Source organism: Bacillus rossius, chromosome 14 (genome assembly GCF_032445375.1).
Source record: "Bacillus rossius redtenbacheri isolate Brsri chromosome 14, Brsri_v3, whole genome shotgun sequence".
Lineage (NCBI taxonomy): Eukaryota > Metazoa > Arthropoda > Insecta > Phasmatodea > Bacillidae > Bacillus > Bacillus rossius.
The window spans coordinates 46,837,814-46,865,169 of NC_086341.1; the positions used below are offsets into that span (position 1 = coordinate 46,837,814).

At 39.8% G+C, this 27,356-nt stretch overlaps 2 protein-coding genes across 2 annotated transcripts in view; one reads left to right on the forward strand and one right to left on the reverse strand.

Annotated features, from left to right (window-relative positions):
* On the reverse strand, positions 1–2,944 carry LOC134538865 (vacuolar-sorting protein SNF8). Its single transcript, XM_063380437.1, has one exon. It carries the CDS (start codon positions 2,822–2,824, stop codon positions 2,072–2,074), a length of 753 nt encoding a protein of 250 aa, XP_063236507.1. The 5' UTR covers positions 2,825–2,944; the 3' UTR covers positions 1–2,071.
* Positions 2,945–3,744: 800 nt separating this feature from the next.
* The window catches only part of LOC134538866 (integrator complex subunit 2), a 40,440-nt gene continuing 16,828 nt past the window's right edge, over positions 3,745–27,356 (forward strand). The window contains exons 1-11 of the mRNA XM_063380438.1: positions 3,745–4,269; positions 4,909–5,047; positions 5,943–6,156; positions 7,715–7,845; positions 11,863–12,036; positions 13,768–13,937; positions 17,033–17,230; positions 19,702–19,885; positions 21,404–21,552; positions 23,892–24,134; positions 26,589–26,716. Of these exons, the coding sequence (XP_063236508.1) occupies positions 3,971–4,269; positions 4,909–5,047; positions 5,943–6,156; positions 7,715–7,845; positions 11,863–12,036; positions 13,768–13,937; positions 17,033–17,230; positions 19,702–19,885; positions 21,404–21,552; positions 23,892–24,134; positions 26,589–26,716 (2,029 nt within the window). The 5' untranslated portion in view covers positions 3,745–3,970. The remainder of the gene's footprint in view (positions 4,270–4,908; positions 5,048–5,942; positions 6,157–7,714; positions 7,846–11,862; positions 12,037–13,767; positions 13,938–17,032; positions 17,231–19,701; positions 19,886–21,403; positions 21,553–23,891; positions 24,135–26,588; positions 26,717–27,356) is intronic.

Here is a 27,356-nt window from a genome sequence, read left to right on the forward strand (position 1 = left end):
TTCAGAAGTTAAAACTCCCTGTATTTTGTCTGAAGTGTACAGTGACAATATCTCAACCCACAACGTCGATATAAAAACATATATATATGTATATAATATATAAAATGATCAAAAAACCCTTCTTGTAGGGATACCCGTAGCAGGAAACCTGTAGTTATTTGTTTCATATTAAAGAAAAAAGCTGACAATAATGTGTTTATTCAACTTATGCATTAAGGCAGTTAACTTGGGAATTAATTTCACAAATATATACATACACACATTTAACACAATCCAATAGTAATTACAAAACGTATGAACTAAAAAAAATTAATAAGTGAAGAGGGTCTAGTAAAATACCTGATAACAAATAAGTCCTCAAACAAATATCACAAGTAATTAGTAGCTAAAGGCAATTGCAAGTTGTACATGTGTATTAAAGAAAAAAATACAAGCTGGAATATCTACCACATTAATAAATATGCTCATAACGAATCAGGGAGATTTAAATGTTCTACAGATGAACCATCAAATCAGATACGTTACGTTTGCACAACGGAAAGACTAACATAATAACTAGAACCCTCACTTAAGATTCATTATTCACGTTTCATTACAAAATACGTTACGTAAGAAAAATTAGTCTAACTGTATGTAACGACACGTACCGTAACAGGTGCAGATCATGGGCGTGGCTGCTTACAAACCAGATCAAAGAAACAATCACCAGAGAGCAGAAATGCGACAAAGCGAAACAAAATTTAGAACGCGGCGGTCAAAAGGGATTTGACCAAAGGAGATAAACCTGCATGGCCACTTGATTAGTAAAACCTGGTCCACTCTCGCAACCATGACCAGCCGAACGGCACTGCCTGACGACGTACTGACTCGGCTGCATCAAGCATAACTCAAGATTACGTACACAAGCAGGGGAACACCTCCGCATACAAAAAATAGCTCCGAAGGAAGGAAAGGGAATAGGAGTGGGGATAAGGGTTAGGAGGGCGGGGGGTACAACTCAGTCCACCATGCTGAAGACCCCAGATGATGACAAACAGGACAACGAAAGAGTGGAATTCGTTTCATGTCCATGATCCGACGTTATTGCTACGACCCTTGAGAGTTATCGTGAAGTGGCCTGCCTAGTCTGAATAGTTTCAAGGGCCCTCAACAGAATCACTGACGGCCTTTCGTGGAAGTACGAGTCGCTTGCTTCCTTCCACACATCCTTGCGACCTTGGGAGGGTTTGCGGCATCAGCTTTTGGTCGCAACGTAATGACGGTCTGTTAACGTCTACGCCCTCTTATGTCAACTACTCCTGTTAAAAAATTAACACGAACATGCAAAAATTATAAATTTTTCCAAAAAATATTGCAAATTTTTTTTTAAATGCTGGAAAAGTATTCCTTTCTTGACACACCAATTTGTGTTAGAATCAAAATAATTCAAAGTAGTTTCACCGAGTGTAGCCTTGAAATTAAAGTATCCCTTGGTTAACATGCCTCTGTAAAAGACATGTTCTTACTATTCAAAAACCAGTCTCGTTAAAAATAATAAGAATTGGCTGATTGTAATCTTTTTCACATTTGCCACCGTTTCATTTTTTTTTTTTTTGAAACAGGAATGGATGAGTTGCCATATACTAGGCAATGCGAAAAGGCTTCTCTGAGTTAAAAGCAAAGCGTGTTTTTCTATGGCATACTTTGTCCAGTATCATTGTAAAAACTTGAACACACAAAAAATATATAACGGATATGATAGACTTAACTAGGCCTATGTAACAACTGTACCATTTGGTAGAATAATATAAAACTAAGAAAAAAAAAACCAGCATGGCTCAAAAAGGTTGATTAAAGAAGCAAACATAATTTCTAGTTGCTGCAAGTTCTACACTGACACTAGTGAATGGTGACTTAGCCTGTAAGTTTAGAAATTAAGAAATAATACTTATTCATAGCCAATCAATATATTGATTGATTGTTATTCATATTCAACACACGTATTCAATCAATAACTTATTCATACCTAACCACAATTGTAATTCTCGCAAATAAGCAGTAGTTGAATATTATCATACAGCATACAAGAAGTTCATGATGCGTTAATGCAGTCGGAAAACAAGCTTGGGAACCAAAACAGTTGTTCCGTGGGGTCCTGAGTGTCGAGCCAGGCCAGGCCTTCCTTCAGCATGTAGTCGAGTGCTTTCTGAGTGCGCTCCCGCTCCCAACCCAGTGTCTGCTGCAGCGTCGACACACTCACGTTCCCCTTGCCGCTGCTGGACGCCTGGTGCAGCACGGCCGTGTGGTCCATGCTCAGCTCCCCGGGGACAGACTGCACCAGGTACTGGCCCTTGCCCACGGGGAACACCGAGAAGCCGTTACCCAGGATCCTCAACTTCTTGGCCGCACACAGCAGGTCATCGATCGTTATTTCCTGATGCTGCTTGCTCTGACCTCGAGCCTTAACCAACCGCTGCCTCAGTTCGTCCAGGCTTATCAGTCCGCCGTTCTTGTCGTTCGTGGCAAGGCACACTTCCACGATCTGCACACTCAGCTCGTAGTAAAAATCACCTATCCCCAACACCGACCAAAATCCTTTACCAGATGCTAACGGATCCACTCCAATTGCCGCGCACATCTCTTGGAAGTGACGCCTGAATTCAGAGTTCTTTTTGATCTCTTTTTTGTGTTTGGCTGCGAATTCTTCCAAATTTGTCCTGAAAACTTCCAACTGCTTGGACATTTGCTCAAGTTGATTCTCCTCGATTTCTGTACCTTTATCACGGTACTTTTCTTGTACCAGTTTTTGTTTCTGGATTGCACCGACTCCTACGCGTCTTCTCATTTTTCTATAAAATCTTTGTCCAAATTTACCTATTAACTGTAACTATCTATAACCTTTTAAAACAGGTTATTATCGTTTGTTTACAAATATCAAGTTTTCTAACATTCGAGGAAATAGCAAGCGATAGAGGTCGATCAATCTTATCGATTGATTTTTGTATCAATCAATTGTTAGGTAGATGGTTTTGTAACATTTATCTATTTGTGCTTTTAAATATTACGAGTTGTAAACATTATAAATTGGCAATGTATAATTACTTCGTTCATATACACGTATTATTTATTCCTATCATACAGTGTTAAAATAAAATTCCAGTTTAATAGCAGGCATAATTTAATGTAATTAAAAATCCGTACTATAACCTGTGATAATTCCTCGTGAAGATCATCTTAATCCTAGAGCACAGTCATTGTATGACAGAATTATTATATCTTATAATCGTATTTATAAAACTTTTGCAGAAAATAGGGTAAAATATTTATCAAAAATATCATGTTTAAAACCTCGTTTTTGTCTTATGACACAATGTGTTAACTTATGAAACCGAATTTGGGCGTCTTAAATAATATTGAAACGTCTTTGTACTAAGGTGTCTTAAGAGATCGATAATCGCATTAGGCTGCTCAAAGTCTTAGCTATTATGACTTTTCGTTATGATGGGGCAAAATTAAATCCGTAATCAACCTACAGAAGGTACGACGTCAGAACAATGAAAACACTACACTATATCCAATGTTTCGAGCATTAAAAAATGTGACACAGATAATTATTCGAAAAAAATCGGCTTCACCCGTTTACCATGTTATAAAACAGACGTGGCCACTTGCTGTGTGGCACATTTAGTTATATTTTCGATACATCTTTGAGTTTTGATTATAGAATTTAATTTGTGAATTGTTTGTAGGCATTTTAATTATATGTAGACCTTGAATGGCTACTAATGTCAGTACTTTACTGTACTTATACGTTCGCTCATTGTTGACTAGTAGGGTCTGTCTTATTCACGTTATATTTCTATGCTAATTTGTACATGTGTGTTTGTTGCCGATTATTCGGAAATGTTTGGTTATGCTCCTTGGTTTGGTTATGTCTTTTAATTTTAGTTAGAACGTTAAAAAATTTAAATATTTGAAATTACTGTTTTTCATGCTCGGTCCCACAATGAGTTTTAATTTCACTGTCTCTCCTCGTGTGTTCAAAGCATTGTTAAATGTTGACATTAGTGAATTAACAAATTGTACCGCCCAAGAAATTCGGCCGGTTTTACCGTGCCTGGTACGAATGAGTTTAATTTCTTCTTTAGAGAACACAAGAGAGTGTGTGGAAGGAAGAAAGGAAATACTGACACTCTTGTCTGGAATAGAACATGTCAACTCTATAGTAGCATTATTGTCTATTGATTTCCACATTCTAGAAACCGACGTAAAAAAGGAACAGCAATTACGGTAAGTGTATAATACTGAGATTATTGATTTCACCATCAGCTGTCCGTAGCGTAATCGGATGCACACTGGCTTACGGTGCGAGAGGCTCTGGGTTCAAATCCCGGCCAAGGCATGGGTGAGGATCTACGTACATATATTTGATTGATGATATGATAATAAAAGGTTTCTATTAGGATAAGGGATCTAGTGCTGGTTGTGGGTGGAAGCTGATAACCGAAAAAAATAAAATAATTTATTCATATTCTACTGATCAAATTGTAATCTCAGACTCGAGTCTGTAATGGCAATAAAAGCATATTTCCCTTAGAGGATCAGACATGCGTAACGCAAAAAAGGCACTTGAGGCAATTCACCTTAAATATGTAAAGCTAGAAATACTTTCTGATGCAGTTGTATTGTGAAAGAGTACACCACATTGGTTACGTATAAGATAATGTAAGTCACTTGTGTAATATACTTTCTTGGACATAATCTATTGTAGTGGCTTACGTCTCAGAAGTTGTATTAAGTTAAAACATGTAAAGTTGCGTTGCGACGTGGCAGTGTATCGTAGTGGCTTACGTCTCAGAAGTTGTATTAAGTTTAAACATGTAAAGTTGCGTTGCGACGTGGCAGTGCATAGTGTGCCGTCCCGTGCAGGCAGAAGATGGGAGCGGTGGCGTCCGACAGCATCCTGATACAGTCCCTGCAGAACGGACTGGCCCTGGAGTTCGAGCGAAGCGACTCGACCCGTAGGCTGCGGCTGGTTCTCAGCGAAATTCTGGCCATCGGGTCGCAGGTATGGTTGGTGGCCGTAGCTTGTGCGAGTGCCGAGAGCTTCATTCTAACATCAGCGCATCGTCTGTTCGACTATGTACATTACATTAGTGTAAACGTGGAATAGTTCGGTTGAGATGAAGTGTTCTTTTTTTATGAAGATCTTTCATGAAAAGGATAGCACAAAAATCTGTTGGAAATTAAGCAATACTACTGTCTTTCAAGAAACTTTAAAATTGTATTGATTCTCAGTATGTATAAGTGTGGAATTTCTTGTTTGTGTTATTCTTTCTCAAGGTTGTCAATTATTCATTTAAAACAATAAATAAATTATAGGCATAAGTATTGTTATAACTGGGGAAAAAAGGTTTGGAAAGGATAAGCTTGACTACAGCTTTATAATCACAACACTTGAAATGTATGTCTACATATTAATCACTCTTTCATTTAGTCCACAGTTTACTTTCTCCTCCACTGGAGCTCAACTCGACAGTTGTCCCAACACACTGCCTTGCGCTAGTCACTCGTTCGTCGCACAGTCTGCGTGCACCAAGGGGGTTACTCGCCCTCCTCGCTTCACTTCCTCGGAGGCCGGCGTTGCCGTTTTTTTGGAGCGGTCTCCCGGAACGATGGCGTCCTGGCGATGCCGCTCCGTGCAGACGGGGCTCTGAGAACGTGCCGAACCCTACTGAGGCGCTGAGGATTGGGGAAACGGGGGAGGGGGGGGGGTGGTAACCAGGTGCCGTTGCTGATCAGATGAGTGTCGCGCTATAATGGACCGCGCCCCACTTGCAGGCGCCAGTTGACTGGCGATCCTGCCTCGCGGCCTGCCTCTGGTGTCCTCATGATAGTACTTCAATGTCAGTATTTTGGAACAGTGTGAACAGTGTTTGTGAAGCGTTGCGCCCGGCGTGCAGGTGCGGGAGGAGCAGAAGACGGGCGTGAAGGCCTCGGAGCTGTTCGACAACACGGTGTACGTGCCGGAGATCTGCGACGTGCTGTGCATCGCCATGGCGGAGCTGCCGGGCGTGATCAGCATCACGGACGTGGCGGAGACCTTGCTGCACGTGCGGCACGGCCCGGAGATCATCTGCTGGGTCGTGGCCAACACGCCGGACTGCTTCCGCGAAGGTGCGCCGTCCGTGTCTGCAGCTCCGTGGGGTCTCGTCGAACCCCCACCATCTCGTGGCAACTCCCGCCCTGTTGAATTTGAAATTCTAATTTTTGAGAAAAAGCAAATTTGACCCCTCACTAGTTACAACCCAGTTCATTCATCCACAGCTTTGTGATCAGCTTGTAAACTCACAGTCGAGTGGTCACACTTTCACCCCAGTCCGGCTCGGAGAGACGTGGTGACCTCCGCATGGACCACGCTGCATCGTTGGTCTGGACTTCCTCATTGGTCTTGTTGCGTAAACCTTGAAGGTATTAAAAAATAAATACATACACACTTTTTTTTATCAGCATAGTATATTTTTTAAATGATCACACTATAAATAGGTGATAAAATTTATTTTTGGAAAAAAATTATTTTGCACTGTAATTACTTCCCAAGTAATAAAATTATTTTGGACATTTTATAGTCTGCAACAGCTTACACTATGGATATATATTTGTTTGGTTTTATTGGGGCAGGAAGGAATTTTGTGTGTATGTGTGTGTGTAAAGAAGGATGGGGGGGGGGGGGGGGGGTGGACAAAAAAAAACAATAGTGGGTTTGTTATTATTAGAGATAATCAATGAAATCATCAAATATCTTAAAGATATTTAGTGTTTGAAGCATTTGTCATCCAACAAAAAATATTGGAGGAAATCAAATGTAATAAATTAAAAAATTTAACACTGACAATCCTGAAGGTTTTTAAACCTACTTGCGGTTTCCTTCTTACATTTCGTATTACCAGTCCCCAATATATTTTACTTTTAATATGTAATTATGTAAATAAAATTACAAAATGTCAATATGTATTGATTTAGTAAACTTAGTATCTTGAGAAAAAAAATTATTTTAACGGTTGAATGTTCAGCTTAGTTAATATTTTTTTTTTAAGTTTATGTACATTATTTTATTTTTGAGCCTTGAGACCTAGATTGTGATTCGAGGGGTATACATATTTGGAGTATTTGGAGGCAGGGCCAGATTTAGGGGAGGGCAACCGGGGCGAAAGCCCCGGGGCCTCCACAAACGGAGGGCCCCCACAAATCCTTTGATATTATTTTTTCTCTGTTTTACCTTTACCTACAGTACTTTGTACATAAATGATTATATTATTGTTAAATATTAACGGAAATATTCATTAACACTAAAATTTAGTTTCATATATAATTCTTGTCTCCGATTATATTTATGTATGTTTTTTTTTTAAATAATAAGAGAATCTACTTGATTTCACAATGAATTATTTATTGGAAAACTCTACTGAAAAAAAAAATTTTCATTTTATTTGGAAAAATAATTTGGGGGCCGGGGGGCCTCCGCTCCTCTGTTGCCCCAAGGCCTCCAGACCTCTGAATCCGGCCCTGTTTGGAGGCACTCTTTGGGACTTGAGTTGTAGAGTTTGTTTTGAGGGAAGGTTGGGATTTGGCTTGTTGCCGGCGCGGCAGTATATTTGGTAGGTACTCTTTGGGACTTTAATTGTAGAGTTTGTTTTGAGGGAAGATGCATGTGTGCTTGTTGGCGGCGCGGCAGTGTGCGTCGGCCTGATCGCCAACGGGGACCGTCAGGAGGACGACTCGGCTGCCAGCAGGATGCGCATGCAGGCAGTCAGCATGCTGTGCCAGATGAACCCGTCCCAGGCCCTGCCCATTCGAGCCAAGTGTGTGAGTCGTCGTCACTGTCTCTCCACGCTGTCCATCGACTGAAGCTCTCGGCAAAGTGTTTAGAGAGCGGCAAAAGCTTCGTTGTCGTACCGTTCACACAGACGTGTAGACGGCACAACCCTTTTCTTTACACGCTGTTCCAGGGAGAAGATTTGGAAAAATTTTAAGTAGACAGTAATTTCCTTTTATTTTGGTCCAAATTGAATTGTACAATACTTTACTCGAAAAGAACTACGTATAGATTTTTTAGATATAAAACAAACACTCTTTCTATATATACATTTCCAAGCTTTCATTGTAAAGCTTAAGGGTACGCAGTGTGTTTTGTTTGACCATCCGGCACGCGCTAAGATAATTTTCTCCTTATTTTGAACTTCAAGTGTGCAAATTCAAAAACCACAGTAAAACTATTAATTTGTCGTCTGATGCCTGTGAAAGTATAGTTCAGAGATAGGGGATAAATCACTGTCTCTCCACGCTATTGACTGACTGAGCTGCTATAGAAAAGCTCTTAGCAAAGTATTAAGAGAGCGGTAAAAGCTTAGTTGGTGTAACGTTCACACAGACGTGTAGGCGGCACAACCCTTTTCTTTTCACGCTGTTCCAGGGAGAAGATTTGGAAAAATTTCTATTAAGTTTAAAATCCGAACGTCTTTACTGAATCAGTATTATTTGTGAGTGTTATAAAGTGATTAAAACACAGGAAAGTCATCAGTGGGCAACCAAAACGGGGGAGAGTGGGAGGGTTACAGTCTGTCACGGTGTAAAGGCATGCATATATATATGCACTCACACGCACACAAGAGTGTCTGTGTTTGTTTTTTTTTCTGTACAAATTTATAGTTTTACTATGGTTTTGATTTTGCACACTTGAAACTCAAAATAAGGAGAATATTATATTAGCACATACTGTATGGTCAAACAAAATACACTGTGTACCCTCAAGCTTTACAGTGAAAGCTTGGATATGTGTATAGAAAGAATGTTTGTTTTATATCTATAAATCTGTAGTTCTATTCCAGCTTGGTAAAATTTTGCACAGTTCATCTTGGACTAAAATAAGAGGTAAACTACTGTCTACTGGAGATTTTGAAGAATCTATTACCATCCCCTTAAATGAAGCTTCTTTACTTAGCGTAAAGTCAGGGCAATGCAGTGTACTTAGCACATGTTCAAATTGCGCAAATTCATTTAGTGTGAATTTCAATGCCCTCGTCTTGAATAGCACATCTGTAAATTTCAGAAATCGCTACAGGAAAAAATAAGTCAGGCATTCAGTCTGGTACAATTGTATAACAATTATTCACTATCCCATTTTACATTTTATTCTGTTTAGCTTCTTTTTTTTCGTGGTGCCATGATAAATGTAAAAATTTACGTACATAGCTTTTTTCCGTACCCATTTGTTCTGTGTTGGCTGCACCTAGGAATGAATCAATTACCGTATTTACCCGCGTGTGGGCCGCACATTTTATGCAGATTTTATTTAATATCATGTACTGCGACCCTATTAAAAATTTTTTCATTTTGGGTATAATAAACTTTTTAACATTGCACTGTGTGGTTGAATATGTGCGTAAACAACTAGCCTGTGTTGGTTTTTAATAAATGTGTTATGGGTGAGAATAAACTGTTTAGTTAAAATATCTCAGCAGTGTGTGCAAAGCATCGTGAACTGGGTCACTAAGATGTGTCTTGCCGTCTGTCGAGCGGCTACCCGCTACCGTGATTGCCCGAGACCATGCAGCAGTGTTTATGGCTCTCCCTCCCTCTCTCACCGTTGTAAATGCTCGTGAACTGGCACCGTGCACAATGATCATGTCTATCTTGAAGGATCTTGTGATGTAACTAGGGATGTGCGAATCCTTGATTTTCAGTTCGGTTCGAATCTGATTCAAATCCCTGGCAATATTTGAGATATGAATCCGATTCCGAATATTAAGCACAGAATAATTAAAAATAACTGATTAATTTAATAATAATGTGTGTTCTCTTTTTTCTAACTGTAACTACTGGCAATTATTTATTACACTGAGATTGAAATGTTTATAATTATGTAAACTTAATTAATAATAAAAACTCTAAAATATGAAAACCAAAACATATTTGATTCTCCAACTCAATCGTAATAAACTGGACGCTACAGGGAAATCTCATTTTTATAAACGTTTCAGAAAACGAAACCATTTTTTCTCCAATAAATAGCCAAGACTTTTTTTCTTGTAGGTATGTAATTGTTTTTAGTTTATTGTTTGCTATACGACAAAATTCGTAATGATAGTTTAAGCCCTCGAAATCTCGAAATTCTTTTAATGTCACTGTGTTAATTATTTAATTTACATATCTTTCTTTGATACATCATATTATAAATACTTACGTAATAGTAGACTAATATTATTTTTTACTGCTAGTATTTTTGAGCCGTATTAAATTAATTTATAACTTTTGTGAATATTCGTAATACTGTTTGAATCCATGTACGTACAACGATTCCGGGTTTGGGTAATTGTGGATTCGAACCGTACCCGAAAATATCGGGTACTCGCACATCCCTAGATGTAACTGTATCCAAACATTGTTTTAACGTTTTGATTTTCCACGCTTTAAAGTGCAACATTCCGTGACAAAACAGCTCTCAAGGGTGCGCTTGTTATTATAGAAGGAACTAAAAAAAATTGAGCAGCATGTCGTATTTTCTCGCTTGGTGAAGAATACAGTAAAAATTTTAATACAGTAGATGGGAAGGGAAACACGAGTATAAAAAATAGTATTCTTGGGCCATAAAGAATGAAAACAGGAGAGACGATAAACCGGTGCCATGTTTCTTACGCGGCAATAAGCTGAGACACGGACCATGAAGACTTCACTTGCATTCTACTGGAGACGGACATGGTGCGATTCGTATAGTCGAGAGCCGCTCTCGTGGTGAAAAGATTAGATATTTTTGGTTCAAAATTGTTGATGCGACCCAAACGCAGGGATGACCCTTCTGCTGGTGAATACGGTACGCAATGAGTTTATTGATCAGGAATGGTTGGTTGTCGAACGAGAACAGGCGTATTGCTGGCTTCATCGTGTGTGTGTAAGCAGAGGCGGTGCAACGTAAATTGGCACCGTAGGCGAAAAACTATAATGATCCCCCCCCCTACCTGTGTCGGACACCCCAAAAAAAATTTTCCTTGCCTCAAAATACATCACGTAAGCCTAAGATTTTGTCAACAATCAAATGTAAGCAGGCTTGCGTTTTTTTTTACTTTTTTTACTTATTACAAATCATAAACAGGTCACCGTGGACTTCAAATAATTACCTATATCAATATAAACATTCGAAACTTTTACAAAAATCCATTTTCATCTAGTTTCAATAATCGTTAAACATATTATATCAGCTGTTGTGTGTCGTGCTGCACTGCCCCCAGCTACTTGGCGCCCTGGGCGGTCGCCTAGTTCGCCTATATGGACGCGCCGGCCCTGTGTGTAAGATAGAAGAGAGTGTGTGTATGTGAGAGAGAAGGTGAGTGTGTGTGTGTAAGAGAGAAGAGTGTATGTGTGTGTAAGAGAGAAGAGTGTATGTGTGTGTAAGAGAGAAGAGAGTGTGCGTAAGAGAGAAGAGAGTGTGCGTAAGAGAGAAGAGAGTGTGCGTAAGAGAGAAGAGTGTATGTGTGTGAGTGTGTGTGTGTGTAAGATAGAAGAGAGTGTGTGTATGTGAGAGAGAAGGTGAGTGTGTGTGTGTAAGAGAGAAGAGTGTATGTGTGTGTAAGAGAGAAGAGAGTGTGCGTAAGAGAGAAGAGAGTGTGCGTAAGAGAGAAGAGTGTATGTGTGTGAGTGTGTGTGTGTGTGTGTAAGAGAGAAGAGTGTGTGTGTGTGTGTAATAGAGAAGAGAGAGTGTGTGTCAGAGAGAAGAGTGAGTGTGTGTAAGAGAGAAGAGTGCGAGTGCGTGTGTGTGCGCGTGAGTGACCGGGACCCGGGGACCGGACGGAGCGACGGTGACGGGGGAAGGGGACCGTCGTCCCGCAGGTGGAGATGTGCCGCATGCCGGCCCTCGCCATCACGCTGAGCCTGGAGCACGCGGGCCGCACCCTGGCCGGGGACTCGGAGGGCGACATGGTGGCCTTCGTCTCCGGCCTGCTGCTGGGCAACGACCAGCAGGTGCGCAACTGGTTCGCCATGTTCGTGCGCAACAGCCAGAAGGTGAGTGGGGGCGGTATCTGCCACATTCGGTCACGAGTGCAATCTCTAGCCTGCTTATTCCAACACCGTAAAACTTAACACGATGGCATTTTATGTTGTGGAAGAGACAGGAGTCGAGAAAGTTGTACGTTCCTTTTCACTGAATTGGCATGATCGAGGTTTTGAACTGCTTAACTCCAGATGCAGTGTATAATATGTTCCAGTAACATACAATACCGTATTTACTCGCATATAGGTCGCGGCAATTTTACCAGATTTGATGGGGGGAAAATGAAGTGCGATCTATATGTGAAGATAAATTTTTTTTAAATTTTTGAGGAATTTTTTTTTGCAATATTTTGTTTCAAAATGCGAAAAAGAAGTTTATATCGGTAGAGGCAAATTTATTTACAAAGTACACATACTAGTTAATTAACCAAGAAAATTTTCATTACAAGAAATCAAACACACAAAAAATGGTAAACGAAGGGCATTGTTGCACCTGGATGGCAAACAAGTAGAAAAAGGGAAGGGGTGAAGCAATGGTTTCCCCAGCCACTATCTTATCTGTGTTGGGAACTTCCTCACAAGTCAGACCAATCGCACGTTTAAAACGAAAACCGCTGTAGATATAAAAAATCGTAACAGGTCTTTTTTATTAGTAATTAAATTTACTACAACTTTTATTCTGTGCATTTTTTCAATACAAAGCACTGTTTTCGAGTTATAGTCTACAATTAAGACATTTTAAGAAGTCAGGAATTTAACTTGACTTCACTTTTCTATATTCGGTTATTACGAGTACTTGTTGTTACAACAATTTATCGCGCCATTATCAGCTCTCGTAGCAGCGGAGTTTTACAGTACCCGTTAACTCTTTCGTGCACGGCGCGCCGGCCATTCGCGTCATTAAATTACCGGTACGACCTATGTGGGGGGGAATCTCAAACACCAAATTCAAGACCTCGAATTATGGGTGCGACCTGTTTGCGATGGCGACCTATGTGCGAGTAAATACGGTATTCTTTGAAATATTTTTGTCGGTCGTACGTCAGCCTGGGTTATCAGGTTTCGCCTGTTCTCTGCAGTGCAACTCGTAATGTGATCCCAGTACTGCAGACTTTTCCTAGTAGATGTCTGTAGAAGCTTGTCGTCCGGGACGTAACGTACGTCTGACAAACCCCCCTGTTCAGACTGTGTATTAGTGTGTGTAATTTTGAGTTAGTAACACTGATTAGACCTCGACGTAATCAGTGCTTCTGAGAAGTCTCTGAATATATTTCGAGTTGTATTTCCCGCGCCGCTGTGCGGTGGCGACCGTTACCCAGCATCCTTCTGCCGATAAGTCGGCAACCCTGGACTTCCGGCCGGACGTCGGTCGTGTTTTTAATCGCGGCGGTAAGCGGTGCTGTGGTGTAGCCTCGCAGTTGAAGTGTTGTGTTGTAATGGCATCCATAATCATCATCGTACACGGTCCACTCAGTCATCGCGCCATAACACCCCCTGTGAGCAGTCGGAGAGGTACCGTGTTATACAAATTCATATTCCACGAGGCAAAAAGTTCCGGAGGACCACGCGTGCATACACAGCCACTTGTCAGCCATCTTGATGCGCTGAATCATACACTAGGTTTTTTTTTTTTTTTTTGTTACGTCTGACCAGGGTGGCCACACCGCATGAAGTTAGAAAACGAAATTTCTTAACATACGATGTCAAACATGCCGTGCGAGAGGTGCCGTGTCCGTGTCGCAGAGGAAGTACGACCTGCACGCCGCGCTGCAGCTGTGCCGCAGCGAGCTGCTGCGCCGCCTGCAGGCCCTGGTGCTGTTCTCCGAGGACAGCCGGCTGCCGGGCGGCTGCGTGGTGGAGGCCTCGGCCCTGCTGCGCCTGTACTGCGCCCTCAGGGGCATCGCCAGCATCAAGTGGGTCCCCTCACCGCCTTCCCTTCTCGACTCTGTCCAGGGGCGCAGCCAGGGGTTTCAAACCCCCTCCCTCCCCCGTTTAGCATTTCTTATTCATCACTCAAACTAATTTCATATTAAAATTAATAAAAATTGTCACCATTACAATATTTAAATTTAAATTACCGAAAACTGCTAAAATTGGCACTGTTTTACACCTTAAAATCCAAATTTTCCCGGGGGAGGACCCCCGGACCCCTCGCTTTAATACCGAAGGGGGCGGGAGGCAGGCATGCTTCTTAAACACCACCCATACACAAATCCTGGCTACGCCACTGGCTCTGTCCTGCTCCACTCTGTGGTGGAGACTGCGATAACAACCGAAATTGATTTGTTGAGTTGTTAGATAGTGCTAGGGTGATGGTTGTTATGGGAAAGTCGGATCACAAAAAAAAACAGACATGTAGACGACATGTAACTTTCACCAAGACTGAGTTTAATGCGACATCACTTCTTCCAAGGTAATACACAAATCAGTACCACCAACTGATCACTAAACATAAAGACAAATTCCCGTACACGTCAAAATTGACTAATACCAACAAGGGTTGAGGGGGGACGAAGGGCCGTAAAGGATGGAGAGGGGAAGGACAGAACAGAACAGCCGCCCGAACCTACTTGACTCTGTCGGGACAAGATCACGTGGTGAATTGCGATAAAAACTGAAATAACCACATATGTAATACTAAATTGCACGTTAGTACCTCATAAAGCAGATCAATGCAAGCTGCATAATGGTATTAAGTAGCATTTAACCAAAAAAAAATTAATTCAAACCGTAAAAGAAAAGGAATCTTAATGTTTGAAATTCAAGGAATTTTGTTATTTCTGAAAAAGAAATTGTACCAAAGTGCATGGATCAGACATATTAAACAATGTGTTTTATTCTGCATCTTTTATTGAATCAGTTTTAAACTATAAATGCTCGCAAATTTATTAAAAAAAGATATTTACCGAAACAATGCAGCATATAAATTTACCCCTATTTTGGTGGAGTAAGTATTACAAAACAGCTTTTATAAAAAAATAAAAACAATAACATAGAAATTCTCTGTTTTAAAAGTGAAATTGGACTAAAAATAAAACTATAAAATCTTTTTTTCTATTCAAGAGTAATCAAGCTTGTTTGCATGGCTTGTTATTTTCAACACATCACAGTGATTACACAAGCGTTTGCAGAAAGACCTGTCATATGAGGGTTACGTTTGTGTGCTCAAAAAATGGCATAGTCTCGGATGTTTATAGCATTAAACATCGTTAAAGTCAACGCTTGTTACATTACTCTCGAAAGTTAAGAGTTAATGTATCTAAATTTTTGAATTTTGGCAATGCAATTGGTATACGTTTTTGCTGTAGTATGCACTCTTATGTGCTGTACACATTTTGTTCCATGTTCATTTCACAATTCTTCTACTATCATGTTCACCAATTGCAAAAATTTGTCCCTCAGTTCAAATAAATGGTGGACAACATTGTGGTGAAATAAAGTCTGCTATTTTCATTTAAATGTTTTAAGGGGCTAGAAAATATTGACTAAGGCATCACACGTAATTTAGCTGAATGCCTGAACTTAACAGTGAGTGGCTGCAAAATTAATATTTTTGTTTTGACATTGTTTTTAGTATTTACTTCAGTTTTGATGATAACATAGATTAGAATAATACGTAAATTCATCAGTACCCACTCTTTTACAGTGTTGTGAAAATGTATTAACGTGGGCTCACTGCTTTGATGAAAAAATTTGTTTATTAAGAATGACCAAATATAAAATTGTTATGACTTAAATACTGTTGAATCAAATAATATTCTCTTGAATATCACATCTGTAAATTTCAGAAATCGCTACAGGAAAAAATAAGTCAGGCATTCAGTGTGGTACAATTGTAAAACAACTATTCACTATCCCATTTTACATTTTATTCTGTTTAGCTTCTTGTTTTCGTGGTGCCATGATGAATGTAAAAAATTACGTACATAGCTTTTTTCCGTACCCATTTTTTCCGTGTGGGCTGCACCTAGGAATGAATCAATTACCGTATTTACCCCTTAACTGCACTGTGCTTACATTTGATAGATCGTAGAGTTGGGTAGGATAAAGAATTTTATTTTGGGAAAATTTTGTGCAGGAAAGAAATTCCCTTGGCAAATGGGATGGAATCAAGAATTATTTGAGGCTGCAAGTTTTGAAATAATTTCCATAACATTACCAAGGAAAAGTTCTTTTTTTTTTTTTTTTGCTCGCTTATTTAAAAAAAAAACACTTTTTTTAATTGGTAAACTACAATTACTACTGGCTCGCTGTAGGCAAGGTTTTGATGGAGATTGAAAAAATTGACTACAAACTAGCTTCTACTGTGCAGCTCAGGTTCCCCCACTCCCTTCTTTGCGACAGAGAATTTCCGTCACCCCCCCCTTCTCTCCGTCGCAAAGAAGGGGAGGGGGGGGGGAACCTAAGCTGCGCAGTAGAAGCTACGTAGTTTTCAGTCAGTTTTTTTTATCTCCATCAAAACCTTGCCTACAGCGCAAGCCAGTAGTAATTGTAGTTTACCAATTAAAAAAAGTGTTTTTTAAAATAAGCGAGAAAAAAAAATTAAGAACTTTTCTTGGGAATGTTACGGAAATTTTTTTTTCAAAACTTGTAGCCTCAAATAATTCTTGATTCCGTCCCCATTTGCCAAAGGGAATTTCTTTCCTGCCCAAAATCTCCATCAGAACCTTGCCTGCAGCGAGAGCCGGTAGTGTACTTCCCTTGCCGCGGTCCGAGTTGAGGGAATAGATGGACGGCGCGGAAGACATCGTCGATGAAACGGCACCGCGCAGGTGGTACTGCACCGGATGCTAGCGAACTCTGCTGGATCTCGCGCTATGCTGCCGTGTCTGCTGCGAGGGTGTGAGGAAGTCCAGACGGGAGACGTGAGCGTGCAGGTTCCAGTTAATTGCTGGAGTTAAGTCATGGGGTAATTAATCTCGGTGAAAGTTAGAAAGAAGTGTGAAGGGGCTGACGTCCGGATGCAAGGGTGTGCGGACTCCAGATGGACGGAGACGCGGGCGTGCAGGTTCCAGGAGGACGAGGTGGGCCTCATCGTGCAGCTGCTGACGTCGCACCCCCCGCCCTCGCCGGCCGGCGTGCGCTTCGTGTCCATCGGCCTGTGCATGCTGATCGCCTGCCCCTCGCTCATCGGCCAGCAGGAGCACGAGAAGCGCAGCGTCGAGTGGGTGCAGTGGCTGGTGCGCGAGGAGGCCTACTTCGAGAGGTGCGGCGCTTCTCCCGTCTAACAGGGGTCTCCACCGCGCTGCTTGCCGCATTGCAACACGCTTCAAACAAACTCTCAGCCTACTTCCTTAAAAATTTTTAATTCACTGATAGTATGAGATCCGGCCGCAGGATTAGTGCGTTCATCGGTTTTTTTTTGGCTGAAAACCAAATTTTTTCATGTATATTTATAATTAGGAGAATATATATATTTACCAATTTGGCCGCCAGTATTTTTAATTAAAATTATTTTTAATTGATGCTCGGGGAAAAAAATTTCATTCTCTTGTTTTTTTTTTTTTTTTTCAAATAAAATAACGTCTACATCACGGCATTTTTTATATGAAGATTCAAAAAAAAAACCGGTTGCCGTTGCGCGCTTGGCCGCACCTCTTCGCAGCCGGGTGTAAACAGGTAATGATTTTGATACATTTATACGTTCATAACGTCTATTTTTCATACATCAAATTAAAGCTAATTTTTTTTCTATTTATTATCATATATGGTTGCCTAATTAAAGTGCGTTCATCAGTTTTTTTTCTTTTCTGAAAACCAAAATTTGTTATGTATATTTATAATTAGGAGAATATATATGTTTACCAGGTTGCCTATCACAATTTGGCCGCCAGTATTTTTAATTAAAATTATTTTAAATTGATGCTCGGGAAAAAAATTCCGTTCGCTTGTTTTTTTTTTTTTTTTTTTTTTTCAAATAAAATTACGCCTACATCACGGCAATTATTATATGAAGATTCAAAAAAAAAAAATCACGGTTGTTGTTGCGCGCTTGGCCGCACCTCTTCGCAGCCGGGTGTAAACAGGTAATGATTTCGATACATTCATACGTTCATAACGTCTATTTATTAATCATATATCAAATTAAAGCTAATTTTTTTTTTCTATTCATCATCATATATGGTTGCCTAATTAAATCCACCTGCACATAAGGGTTGCTGGCTGTTATAACATTATAAATATTTAAGGTAGAGTGAAAGCGAGTTAGCGCGTAACATCATCTGTCAGACGAGGATAGCGATTGCTGGCTGTGCGACGCTTCTCCCGGGAGCGTCCACCGCGCCGCTCGCCGCTCGCCAGGAGAAACACCTTGCAACCAGGGTGTCTACAAGCAAAAAATATTTCCTACCAACTTAGGCGAGAAAAAAAGTACTAAATTATAATTTAATACGGTTTTTAATAATTTAGCAAGTTATCATGGCATCGCAATGCTCGAACTTAAATATCACACCGCACACACACATACATTCCGTAGTTTTATTTTAAAAATAATTACGCTTAATGATAAAACATATTGGAGTTACAATAATATTATATTATATATAAAGAAAAATGTACTAGATCTGTACTAAACCACTAAAAAAGTTAGGTATAAAAGTACTAGACCTAGTACGAAAGTACTAACTGTGGACACCCTGACTGCAACATGCTTCAAATGAATTTTCAGCCTATTTCCTTAAAAAATTTTAATTTACTGACGATGATTTTTTCACGGTTCGTGAAACTAATGAACGGGGAAGTAACAATGGTGGTTTTACTGTAGTATAGTTCATAATCATGTACTACTTATATGCTTGATTTTTTTTTCTTTCAGTTTTTCATGTATTCCTTGTGTTAGCAAATTTGTTCGGGTTGGGTTCGTTAAATTTCACAGGTAATTTTAAAAAAAAATATAATGATAGAATGATTGCAAGGTGAGTAATGAAGAATTGATGGAAGCTTGTAATTTGAATTTGCCAAAAAATAAAATCTTAAAAAAAAATTAAGTGTGTGAGTGGAGTCCACGTACAACTGAAGTGAAACTTCTTGCTGACTAGGTATAGATAGAGATAAATTATTAGTTTTTTTAAAATTGAACAAGAGATAATTGAGGATAGTAAGGATGTGAGTATGATTTCAAATGAAAAAAAAAAAAAAAAAAAATAACCTGAGGAGTACACAAACACAAGCAGCATCACTGCTGCGTCATTTCTACCTCTCCCCTGCCGTCTTCCCTTCCGGCCGTTACAACTAGCATATAGCATGCTCCGCTACGTACCTATCCCCCCTTCCCTCCTTTGCCATCTTGGACCGCAGGTGCATGCGTCGGAGTGGCGTCGCCGCTGACGAACTCTCCTCTGCCGGTTCCCCCACTTTGATTACGGGTGTGTTTGCGTCATGAGAACACATGAATTTGCACATTCATGAGGTTAGATGTTGCACATCACTGGCAACTACTGAAAAAGACTCGCTTAAATGTTTTTATTGATCTTAATTATCCTATAAAATATTTTATTTTCAGCCACAAATAGGTGTTCCCCTCGTGCGATCGGGATTTTTGTAACACACGAAAATTGCAGCCACCTCAGCAAATAAGTATCACTTCTGAAAATGTCTGAGGGGTGTTTTATAATGTGTGAGATGTGTGTCGAGGGAGGAGAGTGAGAGTGAGAGTGAGAGTGGCGTGCGTGTGCGCAGCGCGAGCGGAGTGGCGGCCTCGTTCGGCGAGATGCTGCTGCTCATGGCCATCCACTTCCACAGCAACCAGCTGAGCACCATCTGCGAGCTGGTGTGCTCCACGCTCGGCATGAAGGTGCCCATACGCCACAACAACATGACGCGCATGAAGCAGATCTTCACGCAGGAGATCTTCACGGAGCAGGTGCGATAGAACTGAAGTCACACCGACGAGCATAACTCCGAAATGTAACTTAATATATATTGCACCGAAATGTAACTTAATATATTGCACCGAAATGCAACTTAATATATTGCACCGAAATGCAACTTAATATATTGCACCGAAATGCAAGTTATATCATGGAACTAAGCAGCAGTTAACCAAAACTTAATTGAAATTTAAAAAAAAACTTTTGTAATATTTGATATTCAAGGAATGGCGTTATTTTCAGACAAAATCTGTACCACAATAGTGCTAATAGTGGATTTTTTTGGTTGGATATTTTCAAATTGAATAGCAACATTTTCGAATCGAATGCAAATACGTAGTTTCAAAGTCAAATATATGTCATATTTTGCTTTTTTTTTTTTTATATTACCACACAGAATACAACAGAATAAACCACATTCACAGATAAAAGTTTTCGGGCATCAATGCTGAATTCATTTATACAGCAACAAATAAATAAAACTGTGTTTCTCTTTTAAATTTAGTGACATGATTAAACCTTTGCTTTTTATTTGAAAGCAGTAGAAGTTGGTTTCCGTGCCAAATGTTTCCCACTTTGTTTTTTTATTCATTATGGTGTGTATGCAGGATGTGTTTGATTAAAACGCCTACCTCAAACCCTCTAAATTGTATCAATGGAAGTATCTTATTGTAGCAAGATATTTAAGTGATCTTTGACTTTGTTTTTGATGACAACTTAGATCTGTCTTTGACTTGGATTCAAACTGGGAAAAAAGAAGAGAAAAAAAATTGTAAGACGTACAAAACGTATTAGTGTGCCGAAATGAATCTTTATGATAGCGAAACTACCCTGGAATATATGTATATGGTTAACTAAAATAGTCATTGTGAAAAGTAATCGCTAGGTTTAAAATACCCTTTAGTAATTTTCGCCCACCTCTTGTTAGTAACCTGTAGAAAGTTTTGATGGTTTTTTTTTACCAAAAACCAAATTATGTTTTGATGTATAAACTCAACAACACCTATTGCTGGATATGGTATTTTATTTTCACCACAACTAAACACAAACCACTAACACACACCGCCATCTTGCTAGACTCCTTGTTTGTTTTACCCACAATGCCAAGCACTACAAACAAGTCAACATGATGAAAAGAGAAAAGAGAAAATTGTCTATGTCCAGTAAATATTCACACATGCGTGAACATACCGCCCACCGAAAAAATGACATTTTCTCCCATACTTAACATACATAACCTTGATACTAAAACACAAAACGAATAAGATCAAACATAACAAAAGCTCCTGATTATGTCCATAAGTTTAGGATATTGGTAAAGGGCAGATTTTTGTCGCAGGTCTCACAAGTTCACCAGTAGAGGTTCTCAGTGTGACAACTCTTACAACACCATCTCTACTTGGATGAGCTTTGATAACTCTGGCAGTTCGAGTCCTTCACTAACACTAGAAGCTCTAAGACGCGGGCTGTTGCCCTTGCGAGCGGCGTGACGGCGGTGTCGTCCCGTGCAGGTGGTGACCTCCCACGCGGTGAAGGTGCCGGTCACCGCCAGCCTGAACGCCAACATCACCGGCTTCCTGCCCGTCCACTGCATCCACCAGCTGCTCAAGAGCCGGGCATTCACCAAGCACAAGGTGCCCATCAAGGAGTGGATCTACAGGTGGGCGAGTCTGTCCGTGATCGCGTGGTTCGTTGTTTCAATCGAACTTGCCCGTTCGGAAAATACTGACGTTTATAAATTTTTTGAAAACTGAATGTGGATAATTGACCAATGGCGTAGCCAGGATTTGTGTATGGGGGGTGTTAAGAAGCATGCCCCCCCTCCCCCTGTATTAAAGCGGGGGGTCCGGGGGTCCTCCTCCGGGAAAATTTGGATTTTAAGGTGTAAAATAGTCCTATTTTAGCAGTTTTCGGTACTTAAATTTAAATATTGTAATGGTAAAAAATTTATTAATTTTTAATATGAAATTTGTTTGACTGATGAATAAGAAATTTAATTAAAGATTTGGTGTTAAGGGGGGGGGGGTGTTTGAAACCCTAAACCCCCCCCCCCCCCCTTCCTGGCTACGCCCCTGTATATGACTACAGTAGAGTCTATTGTATACTCCATATTTGTTTCTCCGACATTCCATATCGCTCGAAAACCCACTGCAAAAAAAAAAAAAAATATGATTTGGCAACCAGAGCTGCAATTTGCGAGCGTGAGTGCAGTTTATTTTTGTTGCTACTTTACCGCAGCTAATTAGTTATCCCGACTGTACAGTACTGTTGTTTTGTTGTAAAAAATTTGATTATTATGGTTTGTAACGTGTAAAATTATAAAGTAGTTAGGTTTTTTAATAAACTTTTTCTAAACAACTCTCTTTTATCCAACATTTTTGCTTATCTGACTAATTTGTCGGTTTGTTTGTGGTTGTATACTGGCCACTGGTCTAAGTCATCTTTGAGTTAACAATATTAAGTAGAGCTTAGAAACACTGGCTACGTCTACTTAAATGATAATAAAATAATTTTATCGAAATATAATAGACTTATTCAATTTGGGATTGTTATACTCAAATCAGTTGTAAACTTGTGGCCCCTGCAGGTTCTTAGACTTAGATTTTACTTTTGGTTAGCAGTGGCTTACAATATTCTACAGAAAATATTATACTCACGAGTATCCATGACCAGACACTAGTTAATTTCTGTTATAAGATAGTTCAGTGAATTTTGTATTGTTTGGGGATTGTTTACATAAAGATCAATAAAATATTTTTTAAATAGGAGACCACCTTAAAAATGTATTTAGATTTAAAAGGACACAGTATTTACCTGAATATAATTCGACCCCATTTTTTTTTTATAATGAGTTTATGAAAAACACACTGTGAATTGGAAATTGCAATTGAATATTTACTAGATCCTTTATAGTGCCACTTTCATCAGTAGAGTGATTTACATGGTCGCTCTTGAAATACCAAGCCACAGTTAGAAAAAAATGGTGTTTCATGATTGTAGTTCACAAGCAGTGGCTGTTCAGAAAGCGAAGACTGTGATGGTATACGGTGGGTAGTCTGCTGGAGGGAATCAACCACATTGTGTTCAATGTCACATTTTATTTAATGTCATGGCGTATTTTTTGACACCTTTGTATCCAATGAAACCTTGTTTTAATTTTTACTGTATATTTTATGTTTCACATAAATGCATTTGATTCATGTTCTAAAATTTAATGCTAGCTTATATGTGTACCTCAGAGTTAAGGTGTCCTAACTCCATTTTAATTAATTACAGTTGTGACTCTTTACTCCTGAGGTAATGTTTTCAACTTTTTTTGTTTTACATTTGAGGTCATCTTGTTGTCGAGATTGCTCTTCGAGGTCATCATATAAAGTTAAAGATAGGAACGTAATGTTTTTAATTTTTTTAAATATTTACACATTGTAAGATGCACATCAACACTCCTTAGGGAGATTGCTAGGAATGTACACCATAAGATGTTATACAGAGAAGACTGCGGTGTCCCGAGCGAGTGTTTACCTTGTGGAAGGTAACAGGAGTTTATGCTTGCAGTGGGAGTTGGGACTCTGATTGGGCCCGGCCTCATTTCCTGCGCGACTCTGCTTAACTGGTCAAAACCCCGGGCTTATATACCCATTTTCTCTCCCCCCCTTCCCTCATATTGCCCCTCCAATTCTCTGGATTAATAGAGATGATTTTAGAATGTTCTAGAATAATCTTCACACCAGTTCACATAATCGATACTTAACCGATTTCCGGCATTTATTCTTCCTCTTCTTCTTGCTAAATCCGGAGTTGGTAACACTGAATTCGATGTTGTGTTGGAATGAAGTCTCCACTTTGTCTATGGATTTTCTTTGAAAGTGCACTGTCTTTTGCCGCACACAGCTGTAGCCTATCTTTGAGTCGTGATGTCACAAGATGTTCATTCCATTAAATGTTTGTGTGTAGAATCTGAAATGAAGGTCTCGTGACCGTACACGGTGCGTGTCGCAGCCAGATCTGCAGCAGCGTGGCGCCCCTGCACCCCGTGCTGCCCCCCCTGGTGGAGGTGTACGTCAACTCCATGCTGGTGCCCAGCTCCAAGGTGCCCCAGGAGCACACCAACACCCCCATCACGGAGGAGGAGGTCCGGGCCGTGTTCGGGACGTCCCTGGACTGCGGGCCGGGCGCCCGGGGCCCCTCGCTCACCTGCCAGCTGCTGCTGCTCTACTACCTGCTGCTGTACGAGGACGTGAGGTGACTCCTTGTCCCTCGCCCTAGGGCGTAGCCAGAGGGGGGTTTCAGGGGTTCAAACACCTCCCCCCCCCCAAGCATCAAATCTTAAGAGGGGCCCGCCTCGTCAGGGGTGTATGTGTGTCAGTGAGGTGGGATGATAAGCGCGACGTTCGCTGGTGCTTCTAGCGCGGTGTCGCCTCTAAGCGCTAGTCTCTGAATTGGCGCGCAGTCTTCTCGTCGTCACAGGATAACCGTGAAAATTTTAGCGGTGACCGCAACATTACATGGCGGAGAAATGAAGATAAAGGTGTAATGCAAGTCCCTCAAGTGCTTTTAATAATCTGTACTGGTTGTTTTACGCCTAAAAATTACTCTGAAAACATGCGTTTTAGCCATTTTAACTCTTCTAGAAATACAGTTTAAAAACATGATCCAAAATTAAAAGTACTTTTCGGGCCTCAGCGAACTCTTAAATGCTTTTCGTAAACATACCCCACTAGGATATCTTGAGTAGTTTTGAAATCGCGTTGTTTTTCCTGAAGCTCTGCGCGCCGTGTGTGTGACCAGGTAGGCGGGCCCCTTAAATTAATTTTTTATTCATCACTAATTAATTTTCATATTAAAATTAATAAAATTTTTACCTTTACAATATTTAAATTTAAGTACCGAAACTTGTGGGGGAAGACCCCCGGAACCCCCCCCCCCCGCTTTAATACTGGGGGGGGGGGCATGCTTCTTAACACCCCACCCCCCCCCCATTCACAAATCCTGGCTACGCCACTGCCCCCCGCCATCTCTGTCGGTGCTTCTGCGTGACCTCGAACACACTCCGACACTGAGGTACGCCGGGCTGCCTTTTTCAGAACTTCTAACGTATTTTTTTCTTTTTTATCGTTGTGTTAAACCAGTCTTCTGTATCAGTTTTCACTTGATTTGCTTCACTGAGTGTATTGGAAAATAATAAAACTTTTCACACGAGTAACTCCAGTCGAGGTTCTCACACACGCCACCACCCGCTGACTACGCTCGGACGAGTCTGTGACGTCATCGTGCATCCGTAGAAACTAGTAAACGTTTTAAACATTACGTTCCTTCTGTTTAGTAGCACACCTAAGTGTCATGCACGCAGTCGGCGTAAATACTAAATAATGAATAACTGTCTGGGTTCAAATAATTACAAAAAAAAATAATTTCAAATATAGAGCCTGATTTACTACTAACTGATAATAACGTAAAAATACCTTCCTCAGCATAGTTGATTGTCTTGCTCAGTGTTTTTCTCTGCACTCCTGTATTATTAACGACCTCGCTTTGGAACCTAGTTCTCCAACAAAATGTACGATTATTAATTTATGTATTTTTTTTTTGGGTAGAGCCCCGTGGCTAGTTTTCTGTTTGCCTGACAAGAATTGGATGGTCAGAGAATCGGTGCTTTCGTCCTCAAAATGAAGAAGGCTGTTTTTGATTGTGGACAGCTCTTAGTTCATCATGCTGTTCAACTTCACCAACATTTGTGAACATAGCCGTGTTGAAGACCGACACGAAGTGAGAATGCCTCCAGCCAGACTAACGTAATTCCAAGATTTGTCTCTTCTGTTGAGTTTGACACTCACCTTTATTCACTGTATTTTGTAGTAAATCTCAGTCGTCGTGAAAGCTGAATTCACCCCCAGGCAAGTTAATACTAACTTGTTTTAGTCACTTAAAATTCAGAATTTTCCTAAAAAATTTTTAGGATTTTCTCAAATATACTACAAAACGAGAACTTTCTTATTCACCCCACTGTGGTGTAATTTAAGTCCATAGTGATGTCATGTGATGCGTGTACTTTATACTTTGTAAAAATTAAGAAGGGACAAGATATTATGGTGACCTGTAACTAAACCGAAGGAAAACACCTAAATGCAAGTCATTACACAATCTATCATCATATCCATTAAGCATATTTACAGTACTTAGTTAAAATAAAAAAAAAGTATTTGTTCTCTACATTACTACATAAAATTCAATGAATATTATTTATTTAGCATGAAGTTTGTACCAGAATGTATAAACTAATATGTATTGGACAGGAAAAAATTAATTTGAGTTTGTTTGATGTTCCATCTCTTAGTACTCGTCTTTACATTACCAACATAGATACATTTTGCAGACATAAGTGCTTGCCAATTAATTTTTATTGTTCTAAAAGTATTTTATTTTAAATTTCAATCCATATCACAGTAAAGGGTACATTTTTATTAATGAAATAAGAAATAACCATTAATAAACATTTTAGGAACATGTTCGTTGAATGAAACACTTCTTTTATGAATAAAAAGATATTTATAACAACAGTACTGAACTCCCCAGTTTTAAAAATAAAATCGTGTTTAAACTAAACCATAAAATCATGCCTCTTCTTGTAAGTTATAACCATACTGTTTGAAATTATTCATATCTCCTAAGCTGTTGTATTATTTTTTTTCATTCCAGGCTGGCCAACACTCAAAATATCCTCTCTTCTGGCCGCAGTGTGAAAATTTATTCAGCTGAGTTCCTCTCTGAGATTCCAATAAAGTATTTGCTCCAACAAGCACACAAGGATCAGCAGAGCTATGCAGGTTTGTGTGGTGCGAATGTTAAATCTTTTCGATTCCATACCTGTGCTATAGCTGAGAGATGGCTCAAGTTATGCATTAAATTAAAGTTTACTATACGCTGCTGTCAGCTTGAGCGTAACTGGTTGTGACCATAGGTTCTCGCAGTATATATCATACAATCATACAGTAAAACATCTTAAGAACATCCCACGCAAGAAAATTAATTGAACGGTAAGTTAAAAAAAAATTTGAGCACTTGTCTTATTAATCAGTACAAATTTTACCCTAATTGTTATAAGTTTTTTTCCTGTAGGTAAGTCTCAGTTTCTAAGTACACTAGAGTCCCGTTATAGCGAGGTGTCACGGTTCCGGGTTTGATCCTCGCTATAACCGTGTCCTCGCTATAACCGAATTGGACAAATTTTGGCCCCCAAAAAATAAAAATTAACCGAAAATAGCATAAAAATTGTGTTTAAACCTGTATAATTGGAAAATAACAGGTTATAATAACGAAATCTTAATTTCTGTGAGCAGATGTGTGAATTCTCTTTAAAACTATACCCCATAAGTACGGATGCGATCACCGATTGCGTCAAAATAACCAGAATACCCTATCATGCCACGTAAGTATAGCATCTCAGCCCGCGGTTGACGCAGCATT